At 37.4% G+C, this 14,618-nt stretch overlaps 1 protein-coding gene across 1 annotated transcript; it reads left to right on the top strand.

Annotated features, from left to right (window-relative positions):
- Window positions 1-2,209: 2,209 nt before the first annotated feature.
- On the top strand, window positions 2,210-12,612 carry DRAM1 (DNA-damage regulated autophagy modulator 1; the record flags this gene model as incomplete). The annotated part of the gene is made up of 6 exons (XM_010152923.1): window positions 2,210-2,288; window positions 3,605-3,747; window positions 7,685-7,862; window positions 8,900-8,958; window positions 10,268-10,360; window positions 12,568-12,612. Coding segments are annotated over 6 exons (597 nt in total), but the record flags the coding sequence as incomplete, so codon positions are not given.
- Between the last annotated feature and the right edge of the window lie 2,006 nt (window positions 12,613-14,618).

Below are 14,618 nucleotides of genomic sequence, written 5' to 3'. Positions count from 1 at the left end.
GAAAAGCTTTAATTAAAAAGATGAATGGAGTTCAGTGCAATTTCAGGTTATTTGGATTGCTCTTATGATGTGAACTGTTCCAAGAACTTCAAATGGCTTTCTTTGCATGTGCCGATTCCACTCTCTTCTCACCTATAAAGTCTTTCAAAAGCTTTGAAGTGATCACAGTCCTGTACTTAGCATAGGGCAGTTTCTGATTTGCAAAACTCCTTCAAGATTGTCACAAGTGGCCCACTTTTTAAATGGAGTCCTTTGTCTTTTTTATGAAAACATTCCAGAAACATAAGGAAAATATGTGAGGTTCAAGGATAAAAAACGTGCTAAATGAAGCATGGATGAAGATGATTTTCAGAAGTGTCATACAAAAAAATGAGAGTTACTGTACTGTTTTCATCAATTCCACTATCAAAGAGGAACAAGACTAATACAGAGTACAAGCTACAAGCTGGAACAAGTCTTCAGAAAGCATTACAACAAGAAAATACAGATGAATAGGGATTCTTAGTGCCCAGGAAGTTGTACTGACTTGTCTAAAAGCCTGGTCCAAGCTTTTGATGTCCGAGAATTTGGAACCAATCCAGTCAAACGAAACACAAGAATTTTCTCTATATTTTTCATCAGCTTTTCATAGAAAAGGAATCTACCTTCACTCTAAGTTTCCTCCTGTGCCTGATAAATGATCTTAGCATCTGATTGCACAAATGCTTCTGTGACATAGAAGGCATTTGAGAGCAAATGTAATTTCTAAAAGAATTAAATCTTTTGATATGGTCATACTCTTCTGGCTTGAACTTAACAAATTGTCAGAATGTTCCTTAAGAATGATTGTTTGTGCAGAGAGTGCTCTCTTTTGGGTGTTAACAGCACAGGCATTCATGCTGAGCACCTTTCGTTTTGGCTGCACTTGGTGTTAGGTTCAGAAGTTTAGCACTGAAAACTAGTCCAGCCTTACTGTTGGAAAGAAGAGTATTCACCTTCTTGAATGACATTAAAAAAATCCCTAGCTAGTACCTGCTTGTCCTGTCATACACCTAAGAGAAAGTTTTATTCTCAGTATCTTTGCTCAGTTTCCACTGAGCTTTGGTATTAACTAAAATCCTTACATGTTAACATTTCTGACAGTAGAGATCTTTGGGTGCCCCTGTGTATGCACAGAGTCCTGCCTCTTGGTAGCGGTGAGTAACTGAAAACTCAGCTCGGCCAAATTATGTGAAGATTTACGAGCTATATATTGTCCGTTGGCTTGACCAACAGAGTGTGATCAAACATGTGTCCTCGACTGGTTGTATGTTAGACAAGAAAAAATAGGATGAAGAGGTGATGGCATCACAGTATTCTTATTTCACCAGAGCACTCACCTTGTATAAGAGAGTCTTGCTTGAGGGGACTTGAACCACCATACGTCCAGGAGTATGTTCTTCCTGCAAGGAGAGGGCATTCTCTGGTGTGGGTGTTTGTGTAGGTGTTTACACATATGTGGGGAAAAGAGGGAAAAGAATTCTATGATGAAGGTATTCCATTGTCTACATAACCTATTTTGTATATATGATGTCGTTCATACCTATGTACATATGTGTATAAATTCTCACACTCATGCTCCGTCTGTCTGGCCCAGTGAACTTCTGACTATCCCCTCTGAGGGCGAATTGCTTCAGCAGCAGAGACTTACAACACCTTGGGCCTAGAGTACTCTTAAGCTGTATCTACATTAGTAAATTAAACAGTGCCTAGGAATGTTCCCAGGCATTGGAACTCAATTGCTCTCCTGGGGTGAAGACTTCTCAAACAAATCAGAAATTAAGCCCAATTCTCTCACATCTTAGAATACTAAATGCCATTAAATATGTTTTACTCTACCACAGCATTAATTTAGCAGATAAAATAAATGTCATTTCAAAAATGTCATTTAGGTAATCATGTATGTCATTCATGAGCAAAGTATCACCCTGTCACATCTCTGCAAATTGCATACAGAAAAGGAAGAAATACAGTTCAAATATGCTCTACAAATACAATTTATTTCTAAAAATGAAGATTCACTACTACAAATGGAGCTTAAATGTGCAACAGGGGGCATTCCAATTTATATGTTTAAATATCTTGTGCACACAGCAGCAGTTCACACGAGTTACATTTCTCTTGGGGTGTCATTTTTACACCTTACTTGCTTTTCACAGGTCTCAATTAACTTCTGATTTCTTCTCCCTCTTTCTGCTTTAGTGACACTGGAACTAAACCTCCCGAGAGTGGTATCTTTGGGTTTATGATTAATATTTCAGCACTTTTAGGTATGTATAAAGTACTTGGTTTGAACACGCCAAAGAAAAGAAAACTAGCAAAAGCTATCTGCTTATATTGCAGTCCGTACTGCAGCATGGAAAAGTACTCCATGTCAAATGGTAGTATCAGAGAGATGGAAGTAATATCTAGAGGGCCAGGTCCTTCAGGTAAGTGCAGACTTAGAGGCACTTCTGTCTCTTAAGAGCACTTCATCAGTGTAAAGTAGTCAGAGCAGCTGGAAATAAAAAGTGGAAGAAAGATGGCATATTTACTTTGCAAAAACTGTATCTCCGATGTAGGGAGACATTACCTTCTAGGATGCTGCAGCAGAGGGAAGAACAGTGTTGAAGCAACACCTGCTTTCCTCTGCAAGATGCCTACTCCTCCACTGACTGTCAACTGGCCTTGAATCGGGAAGTTTGGCATTTTCTATTCACTTCTAGGGGATGGATGATCAAGAGCTGTGTACCTCTGTGTACATGTAGTCTGTGATGGCCTTTATGCAAAGTGAAATCACATTTTTTTACATTTTCTAAGAGCCTCATTCAGTCACACTCTCTTGGTGTGTTTTGTGAAACCTCATAGTGCTTGGACAAAGATACCTGATTTATCTTTCCAACTGTAGATAGACCGAAACTATGTTCTGTGTTATTCAGCTGTGGAATCCAGTCTACAGCTTATTATATCCTGGTGAACCATGATCTTCTGATTCAGTAGAGGTGTTTTTCAGGAGTGAACTGCATACTGGGGTCACGTAGGCTGCAATAAAATCTGTGTGTAGTGGTTTGGGGATGCTGTTGTACTACAGAGCAGCCAGAATTGACCCAAAGGCTTTGAAAATATTTTCTGGATACACAGCTAGTTATATTTTTTTTCTGTTTACACTCTACAAAGATGTATTAATTCTTCAGGGCACCTGTTATAAGGAGGTGTAGGTCTGGTACAAGACTGCATATTAGAGCATAATAAATTCTCCCACTTCCATCTCTTCTTGTAACAGCTGTTCCTAATATGGAATGGCAGTGCCTCTGTGCCTAAAATGCACAGGAGAATAGGATTTAAATTAGTGTTTCTCTTAAAGAGATGTGCAATTATTTCTAGATAGCATTAATGTGTGATGCTAAGACTAAGATAATGTTAAGATAGTTCTATCTGAAAGTAATACATCTGAAATTCACTTTCTTCTTCATCCCAGTAGAGTCAGTATTATTTATTGCATTATGCTTATAATTTAATTCTGTATGCAAATATGTTACAGGACAAGGTCTTAAAATGTAAGCAGTACATGATCATTGAACAAAATATGTATTTTTTTGTTTTTCAGGTGTAATTACAATGTACATCAGATATTTATTAGTAGAGAAGCAAAATGAATCATCACACTTCATTAGGTCTTCATGCAACATGTTTTCCTTGTGTATTGGATTGATGGGCTGTACTGGAATGGGCATAGTTGCAACTTTTCAGGTAGGACTGTAAATTTCGTATCATAAATTAAAGGTTTTTTACCAGTTAAAAAATCAAATAGATCAGAGTGGTTAACATATCCCAGTGTGGATAGTTGGCAAATGGAGTAAGGCCATGTTTCTTGCTAATTGCCTTTTTTCAATAGCTTTAAAAAGACAGATTTGCTTTCTCCCTATAAACTAGATTTTTTTGTTTGTACAATTGTCAGTAATGGGGTTTGTGGGTGCTCATCATGTAACACGTCTGTACTAGAAAACAACTTCATATAGATGCTTTTGCTATAAAATGGCTTTTCAATTCTCAGTTCAGTTTGCTTAGTCAGGTACGGCAGAGTAAGTCGGACTAGCAAAAGCACCTGTATTGATACCTGAGTGACGGCACATACCCTGGCAGCATTTTCTACAGAATGAACCAACCTTAGCTGACAGGTCAGAGCATCGAGCACAATATTAGCCCATTGTTTTGAACTGGTAGGAGACAGCGTAACAACACGTTAAGTCTTTCTATACAGACATGTAGAATTGTCACTTACTTTGCCAGAAAGGATAAAACATCTCATTATAAATCGAAGAAATCCAGCCCTGAGTGTCTGCAAGAAAATCAGTAGAGAGGAAAAATACTGAAACAGATGATTCTTTTCACCTTTTCTAATGAGGAGGCATGTAATAGGGTAGATTCTGACACAAAAAAGTGTTAGGACAATTGCACTGAAAACTTCAGCTGAGAATCAACTCCAGTTTCATTGGCAGGTACTTTGAGATATTGCCTTTAATAGAAACAGCTGAATTCTTGCTTTTAAATGATGTCTACCTTGAGGAACATTTGGGCAAGTAACGCTGTGCTCATATAGCGATCTGACAACATACAGAGAAATTTAAAATAAAGATTTTCAGGGCTTCAGCAGCCAGTACAATTTTGCATGTAAGTGACATGGCATTTTCAGACAAAAAACTCTGCCTTAGGCTGACATCTTGCTCTTTTTATTTTTTCCTGCAGGCAGTGTGTGTGGATTGCAAACACTACAGGCACTGCAGTCTACTCTAAGCATGCTGTTCTTTTAAATTTCTGTACTCTTGGTTAGATTTATATGTGGCAGAAAAAAAAGTTAGATGGTGGGGAATAGTGCTGCTTGACTGAAGCAGAAACGGAGCTTCAAGAAGGAAAAGACAAATCAGGAATGCGAAATAATTTGGGAGAGACAGGAAAGCAGAAACTTTGATCCTGAAGTTTGCAAAGGGGCCACTTGAGAGTTACAATACTGGTTCTTATCTAACCTCTACTGTCTCTCACTGCTGGTTCATAAACTCCTTCCTCCCCTTATTTCTCTTTCCTCTGATTTGACCTTACTTGCACGTTAAGAGCAGTTTGTAGGGAGTGTTCAGAACACAGTAAGGATCTAATCTATTTTAGGATGTAATCTAGGAGATTTTTGAGCATGCTTAATTACCCAGAAAGATGGAAATGGTGCCTTGCAAGCCTTCGGTCTTTTAACTGTATAGTCTACAACTAGTGAACAGTACACTCTTATCCCAGTAGAATCCCAGTAGAATAACTGAGACATGAAGAGGCTGTGAGATTTGCTGAAGGTCAAATGATTGCTTCAGGTCAGGAGAACAAAGCAAAGCTGGAATTAGAAGTTATTTCTTTATCATTCAGTCTAGTCCCTCTAATCAGTGGATCATGCAGAAAATCCACATTCATGTGCACTAGCTGTTAGTTTCTTAACACTTATTTTTCCCCAGCAGGTGAGATAACACCATTCCTGAGTATTATAGTGGAGCTGATTGATACTATTGAGCATCAGTTCATTTTCTCTTTCCCCAAAGCAAAATATCAAGTTTGTTAAAAAGGCTTCAGAGTGAACTTATACTGGAAATATTTAAGGCTGGCTTTTATTTACTGAAATCTAATGCCACTTTTGGTGAGTCTTTTTAAGTAGCATAATTAGTTGTAAGGAGGTTTTTTTAACCCTTTTTACTTCAAGGTAACATGGGAGTTTAATGCTGCTGGCCTCTGAACCCTTAGCAGAAGTGAGGAAAAAGGGTGGGAGAAAACAGTAGGAGTATCTCCTCCGAAAGAAGAAGAGTATCTGAGAAAATAAGTTATGGTCATGAATAAGGTCTTTGTTCTCTGTTTTAAATAACACAATGCTTGAAATACAGAAATGAGAGACAGTGGATATGGCAAAGCAAAAACCCAGGTCTTAGCAGGTCCATTTTTGCCTGTTAGATGTTGAAGTGAGGTGATTAAAGAGAGACCTTCCTGTCTTTGACTAGAAAGCACAAGGGGCTTACCGCACCGGATGTAGCAGCAGTTCCCAGGTTTGGTAGGGGTTGAGTTGCTGCGCTTTTTAGGGAAGCTGTGGCAGTCTGATAGTAGTAATCATGAGAGCCGTGTTAGAAACGTTCTGTATATTGTGTATGGGGCTAAAATGCAAAAGCCACGTTACACTTGCTTAATGCTTTCCATACCAAAACTTGTCATTCCTATATGGAAGGCAAAAAGTGGGACAGAAGAGAAGAAATTGCACGTATAGATGAGATGTGAGGGACATGCCCTGAAATTTGACAGAAATTGGTATGTCACGGAAAGATAAAAGGGAATGAGTAGGAAGAAAAGCAGAGGGCAGAAAAAAAGTATGTGACTATAATCACATACAAGACAAAGAAAACAGTGGCTTCCAGGCAGGGAAGATGTTAAAATAGAATCATCAAATCACAGAACGGTTTGGCTTGGAAGGGACCTTAAAGACCATCGAGTTCCAACCCCCCTGCCATGGGCAGAGACACCTTCCACTAGACCAGGTTGCTCCAAGCCTCATCCAGCCTGGCCTTGACCACTTCCAGGGATGGGTCATCCACAGCTTCTCTGGGCAACCTGTCCCAGTGCCTCATCACCCTCTCCGGGAAGAATTTCTTCCTGATATTTAATCTAAACTTCCCCGCTTTCAATTTAAACCCATAAAATATGTAATTAAAGGATATAGATGTGTTTTCTTGGATGACTAAAATAGAACACTAGTAGGTCAGATCATAGCACATGTTTCGCTATGCTGTGGTGACAGAAAGGAGCTTTAGAACTAACTTACCTGTCTGCTATGGGATCCCAAGGAGGAATAACTTTGAATTTGTGATTTTTTGAAACATTTAGAATACACTAATTTCTCTGGAATCTTCACTTGTTTCGTTATTGGATATTCTACTGTTTGTATTTTAAAGGAGAGAATCTTCTTTAGGTAAGGTATTAAAAAATATAGGCCACATGTAGTCGTACTGGAATTTTATGCACACTTTTGTCTGTTGTGGAATTTGAATAAAAGTGGCTGATGATGTGGGGAAGAGTAAGAGGGCTGAGTAATTGAAGACACTGACAGTGTAAGACCTTCATGTCAAGAGCTTATTTTAGTTAATGGGGTTTCTAAATTATTTTTTCAAATATTTTAATTTCCTGAAGCCTTATGGCTGGCAACTGGAGATTGGGGACAGAGCTACAGCAGTCACTGTTTAGAACAGCTTCCATGAAACTGCCGTTAGTTAGACTATGGCCACGCAAATGCAGATTAGACTTTTAACTTAAAATGTTGGAAATCTTTGGCAGGGTAAAAGGAAAAAGAAGGTATAGGAACCTCTTAAGAGAAACACAATCCAGTTCCTGTTTGAGGAACATTAATTGGTAGTAGACCAGCTGTTGAATAGCACTAAAATTGATCTACGCTTTTACGTGAACACAGGAGAGGAGTTTGACCTGGTGGCTGTGGACATGGTTAGTTTACCTCTCTTTCTCCTTTTTCTTTCATCTTCCCTGTGTAGATTGTTGGGAGAAGCAAGTGTTTCCCATTGCTTGAATGTGCCCAGCGTGACATGCCTACTGTCTGCTCATTGATTCCTACCACTGTACAAATAGTAGCAGCTAACCATTGTGCTGATTCTCTTTCCAGGAGCTGTCTGTTCCCACTGTCCATGACATAGGAGCTTTGGTGGCATTTGGCTCGGGTGTTGTATACATTACACTTCAGTCTATAATCTCTTACAAGTCCTGTCCACAATGGAACACTTACTTTGTGTGTCACATGAGGATGGCCATATCTGTAATATCATGCATTGCTTTCATTCCCAGTATCCTTTATGGTGTATCCCATGGTTTTCCCTTTATGCATTCATGATTTTCCTTTTAAGTTAAACTGTTGCATATAAGCAATGAGAATGAGGTTACAATTGCTTAGGGCTCTCTTATTATTTCTGCTATAATAATGCGCATAGCATGTTGAGACACCGTTAATAGCATAAAGATGAGCTTCAGGGTCTTCTAAGAAGCTGTATCTCTTCTTTCAGTGTTACATTTAAATCTAATGTCCCAGTGTTCTTCATAGGATCATATGGTAATAAAGCCAGACCAACTTTCTGTTGGGTATGGAGAAAGGCCTGAAAAAGAGGAGTGTCTAAAAAAAAAGAGTCTAAAATAAACCCAATACACAGACATATAACATGCAGTTGGCGTACACAAGATTTCCTTCAAGCCTAAGCAGATGCTTTTGATCACGTTAGTTGGTGCTTGGCTTCATTAGATGCCTCCTCAGGAGACACACTCAACACACCTACCGGCTTTTCCCACAGCCTGCTGAAATTAGAGTCACACCATCGATTTTATTGGGCTTTAGGTGATCTGCCAGTGTTGAAGAGTGGTTGCAGCAGGCCATCGCATCAGCCTCAGCCTGCTTTTGGTTTCAGCAGCTGTGAAAGGGTTTTTGAAGAGGGCCCCAGTCCTGAGAGAAAGTTGTACAAAAATACCAAAGCACCTGTTGTGGACCAGTGGAAACCAACATGGTTCCTCTTCCAGCAGTGCAGAACTCCACTCCCACAGTTCTCAGTCATCAATGTGATCTAAGTATTGGAGCGTCTCGCCTCACCTTCTGTCCTTTGGAAGTACCCGCAGAAATCTTTATTTGTGCAGAAGTTTGTTTTGATTGCTGCTACCAGTTACCTTTCAACGTGTTTCATTTACTTGCCTTCTTAATATTTTGATCTTATACTCTGGCTGTTCAGGATCTCCTCTGTTACAGAAGGGGAGGATGGAGGTCTTTTTTTTGTAAGCAGACATTTTTGCTGTTACCCACTAAACTTTTACAATTTCCTTTACACTGTGTTTTTCCCAGTGATTGTGTTTGCTTCACAAATTTCCATGACAAAAATTGACTGGACTCCAGGTGAAAAGGTAAAATGTCATTAGGTAGCCAACTTACCCTGTATCATATTATTTGTGGTATGCTGTTATTTTTAATCTAAAAGTGTATAGCATTGCAAACACTTTAGAGACTTTAAATAGTGCATTACCAAGAACAGGTTTGTGAAGTCTCACTGATTCGCACAATGATGGTTTCCAGTTATTTCTTCATTAGAAAACTGTCTGTGGCTTGGGTAAGAGAACTTGTCATGGATGGGTCAATCTTCAGAGAGTTAGACTTTCATTTTAAGCAAGTATTTGAAACTCACCGGTAGAACAAATTTAAAATATATATATATGGAAATGAGTTGTTCTATTTCCTGTTATAGTCTCATTTCTTGAAAATGAACTTCACATATGAAACAGAAGTGGGCCAGTTTGATTCTGCAGTTTTTGAGGTTTTTTACAACATTGGTTTTCTCAGCTTTTTCATCATTCTTCCTTAAGTAGTTATTACTACTGTGATAAACACCAGGGGTTTGTTTGACCTGAAGCATACTAAAGTCAGTATGAGGTATATGAATTGATTTTAGTGTTCTCAGAATGATAACTACAAAAGGCAAGGGCTTTTTTGGACAAACTTTGCCACATGGAAGTATTAAAAAAACCAGGTTAAATAATGCAGAGAGTGTATCCCGCTTCAAGAGCTTAATAAAAGCAAACTTGGCAAATGTACTTCAACCAACCGGTGGCAAGGCAACTGTGAGATAAATCTTCACAAGTTAGATAATCTGAGTAATATACCTCTTCAGGTTTTCTTTTTTACTTGAGATGCAGGGATCAGAAACACTTTACATTCAGTTGGTGTCATATTACATAGTTTTCTGTGATGGTCTGCTTAAAAACTAAGTTCTTTCCAGGAACTGCCATACAAGAGTAGCCCTCCATTTAAAACATCGTGAGAATTTACTATAAGGGATGGTACTACTGAACTCAGTGGCTCTGAGAAAAAGTTTTGAATATGGGCACTTGGGCATCCTTCACATAAGAACTGAATTTTTTTCAGGTGAAAATTATATTCAAGCTGTGTTTTGATCTTGTGCTAATTGTAATTTTCTTGTACTATTTTTTTAAGCAAGACGTTGCTTAATGGAACATATGCAACTTTGCTAAATATACTTACCATTCTGTAAAAATTAAATCTGTATTAATTTTATGAAACAGGGTATTGGGATGATGAGTCATAAGTCTTAGAATATTTGTTGAATTTGCAGGAGGAGATGCCTATTTTTATAGCATTCCACAGTTATTTTGTTTAGTGGTTTTGTCTGAAAATTTATTTTGTGTCTCATTCCATCAGGATTATACTTTTCATTTTATGAGTGCGATCTGTGAATGGACGGTGGCCTTTGGTTTTATATTCTTCTTTTTAACATTCATTAGAGATTTTCAGGTTGGTATCTACCTATTTTAGCAGTGACTAAGAAGTGCCATGAATTGTATAACAGCGAATGCAATAGAAAATTAACATTCTTTAACTCAGCTAGCTATACCAAGCTATATAGAAACAAATTTTATCAACCACAGAACCGATTTCTGTCTACCTAATGAATATTTCCCCTGGTCTTTAAAACATAAAAATCAGCTTTATAAATCAGTTTAACAAGTTTCTGGTCTTGAAAATTATTCAGTAAATTAATATCTTCTACTTATTTACCAAACATTTTGTAGAAAGAGGCCCTCTAAAGGTGTCATAATACTAAAATAAATATGCAATTAAGATTGCTTTTCTTTCTACCTGAGGGATGTTATGTAATAATCCAGTGGATTTCAACCATAGATGCTTCCTTTCTGTTTAAAAACTACACATTTTGATATAAGTTCCCTCACAATATGAAGAATATCAAATACATTTTGAAAGTTTTGACATGAAAACCTTCTGGTTTGGGTGACTGGATCTGGTGATACATCAAGCCTGACCTTAAAGAAGAAAAAATAATAGATTAATTAAAAAGATAACACTTCAATACAGTTTGTCAAAGGCAGGCCTTGAACTTACTTTCCCAAGCCTCACCAACTCTTTTTGTTTACACAGCATGTTCTAGCTGCAGTGTTTCATGGGGTTTTTGTTTGGTACAGGGATACAAAATGCTGAAAATACCAGCATGTGAGGCTTAACTTTGGCAAAAGAACTCGTAAAGAAACCCATAAAAACATTGTTCATGTCAAGTGCCTTGTGGAGATTTGAGGCCAAAACCTCCTGGATATTACTGTAGGTGTTAGGAGGACCATGGCCTCCTTATCCTTCTCAGACTTCTGGATGTTTTCCCCATAAAGTAGTTGGATCTTTGCAAGACTGGAGTAGAGAGTTTAAGGTAGAAAAGACTGAGAACTGCTACTTTATACCACAATTACAAAGATGAACTAAGTCAGTTGAACTAATCACTGTAGATGTCATACCCCACACGTAGGTCTTTCCTATATACCACTGGCTCACACAAATCCCAGAAAGTTGAAAACTAGATCCAAGCACTAATAATTGAGATCACATATGTGACCCATTTGGTGCTGTGATAAATTGCTCAAAACCATATCCAGAATTTGTGGAAATGGGGAGGGAGGAAAAATAGTGAGTACCCTCTAAATCCTCTGGCATAAAACCAAAGTTTGACATCAAATAATGTAAAAAATTGTAATTAATTTACTTCCTGCTTCACTTACATCCTTACTCAGCATGGAAGTGGTTAATACTTACATATAATCTGTCCATAACTTTCATAAGCATATACACAAATCAATTTTCAGTTAAGATGCAGCATTAACATATATTTTGCTAACCACTAACAAACATTTCTATGTGTTTGTACTTTTGTCTAATAGTACTGAATAGACCATGGCTGTAGGGCTTTCCTTTATATATATATATATATAAAAAGCTAGGTTCTGCAGAACAAAATGCTTCTTAAAAAAATGTAATTGTTCAAAATTATACAATGCATTATCTTAAAGACATATAATTGCCTTCTAAAACTGACAAAAATATTTGATTGAATTTATCATTTTGAAGGGAACGTATTTATTGCCAGTCCATGATGGTATGTGTCTTACCAAAAGTCAGACTCTTCCCTTGCAGATACATATTTGCAGACAATGCCATGGTCCTCAGAGTAACTAAATTGGTTGATAAATCTGCTTCAGATCACAAATCCCAAAGTGTCCAACACTGAAAGTTTAACTAGACATAAATATTGTGAACATAATAGACAAGAAAAAGTGATGGAGTTAAACTAAATAGAAATGCAGACATTTTAAATTGCAGCCTATAAAATAGCATGAAATCCAGTGCTGGTGTTTCAAAATGACAGAAATATTTTTAAGATTCTATCCTCTTTTTTTCCTAACCAGTGGTCACATGAAGCCAAACTATTAATTCAGAAAAAAATAACCACCAGACCCTAAAAAAAATGATCCTTGTGTTTGGGGCTTTTTGTTTTGTTTTTTGGTTGGTTGGTTGGTTGGATAGTTGTTCTTTTTTTTTTTAATTTTTCACAATATGTATTTCACATAAATATTTTTGTTTGGTTTATCTCCTTGCACTTTGTATCACAGAACTGTAAAATTAATTTATGTTGTACTGATCTTGTTTTGTTTTTCTTTTAGAGAGTTTCTTTAAGGATATCAACAGAAATACATGAAGACACCTGATAGTGGAGAAAAATTTATATGTACGAATATCCTAGGTTTTTTACCTACAGAAGATGTTGCAGAGGGACAGGGATTTTCAAAGTTGCATAAGGAACCCATGCCATTAACTCTGCAACATCTATAACAGCAACCACAAAAACATTTTTAAAACTCGCAGCAACGTTCCTGCTAACTTTTTGCAATATTTTGTAATTTTTATACTGTTTGATATATTAAAAATACTCTAATAGAAGCAATCTATAGGAGCACTTGAAAGTGATTCAAAGACTTTTGATCTCCTCAGCTCTTCCCTTTTGGACATATCCTAATTTTTTCATTTGTTATAGCCTAATTATTAACATTAGTTTGAAACTTGAGAAAGTATATTTTGCAAATAGAGAAGTCTGAAGACGATGGAAAACACTAAGGCTGAATTCCCACTCTGTTCGAAGTCGCAAGGGCTGTGGAACAAGGTGTGAGCAGAAGCGGGCATCTTTGTTTCAAGGCTAGGAATTTGCAGTGAGCAGATAGCAACACTAGACTGTGTTTCTGATAGCAGACACTGCATACAAATCCTAGGGGAAGTTTAAACTACATGGCTTGAAAAATGTTTTCTAACCATCAATGCAATGCACGTTGTAAAAGTGCATTTCCCCTTTTCCCCCTTTATGCACTGCTGGCCACAGGAAGCTTAAAACTGAAGTGGGAATAGGGAGTACATCTACATCTATGCACAATCGAATCAAGAGAAATCTTACTGCAGTTTGGTTAATGTGAAGCAGAAGTTTTCCAGCCTGGGTTTTAACCTCCAGTGATGGAATGAAGAGGGACTCCAAAAAGTCATTGGGAGTGAATGGAAAACAAGAAGAGGCACCAGTAGTTCTTGGGTGTTCAGGTCTATGTCTATGAATATTTTATGTATTATATATATATGAAAGTGAAGGAAAAAAGGTGTTGGAAAGCTTCTGTAATGAAGATACGGCATGTTTGCTGCTATAACTTACTTCTGTAATGAAAGACTTGGAGAGGAGCTAATTGAGAAGTCAGATGTTAAAAGTATCTGGAGGCAAAAGGGTCTTTTGTGGGCTGATTCACTACCTCCTTTTAGCGCATTAACCACTTGGCTGTCAATCAAGTTGCCTGAAAATTGTCTGTCTATCACAGTTTATGCAGAAATATTGGTGATTTTCAGATGCTAATTTTCCATGAGATAAAGCAGATGTGTGGAGAGTGATGTCTTAAGACTCTTCATCTGTTGATATTGCCTTTAATGTGTATTTTAAACTGTATTAAATTCAGCTGTTTCACATCTTAGAGAGTCCCTGCTTTCTTTATAAGTTCTTCCAAATAAAAATAGTAAAAATTTTTTCACTGATAAATTTACTTTCCGCAGCATTCAGGTTGTCTTGCAGAGGTTCATAGTTACAATCATGTGAAAATCAAATCAAGTACTGACTGAAAGCCAGACTTATGTCTTGCTGATTGGGCATCCTGGAAGGGGCACACATTCCTTCAAGTGAAGATCAGAAATACTCAGAAGAAAATGTATTCCAGCCACAAGAAGTGACATCCTGTTATTTTGAAGGCCATGTTAAGACCACATACCTTAGTGCATGGTGTATTGTTCCTTTATTGCTTTTTATTCCCAGCTTTCTTAAACTGAAGTATAAAGAGCTTGAAGTTGTCATTTCATATAATAGCAGATTTCAGCTCATCAATTTACTAAACCCTTTACCTGGATAAAAGAAATTAACCTGAACTTGAAGTCCAGCCTATTAGTGTGTTTTTACAGTGAATCCAAGTACACTTAAACAGGAAAAGAATTCTTTGTATTGTTCTGATTTAGGCAGGAAATCACCACAGTAAATTTCAAAAGTGTCAAGGTGAGAGAAAACAAAGAAAACAGTAAATCATCATCCAAATGCAAGGCTCCTGAAAGATGTTCACACTTACTTAATCTCAGTACTCTGTCCTCCTCAAAAGAATCATATCCAGGAGCCTGTCACCCTTTATAGTGCTTACAGTCT

Source organism: Eurypyga helias, unplaced genomic scaffold, assembly GCF_000690775.1.
Source record: "Eurypyga helias isolate BGI_N326 unplaced genomic scaffold, ASM69077v1 scaffold45665, whole genome shotgun sequence".
Classification (NCBI taxonomy): Eukaryota; Metazoa; Chordata; class Aves; order Eurypygiformes; family Eurypygidae; genus Eurypyga; species Eurypyga helias.
Note: the sequence above shows the minus strand (reverse complement) of the source record. Positions and strands in the feature narration are given on the sequence as shown.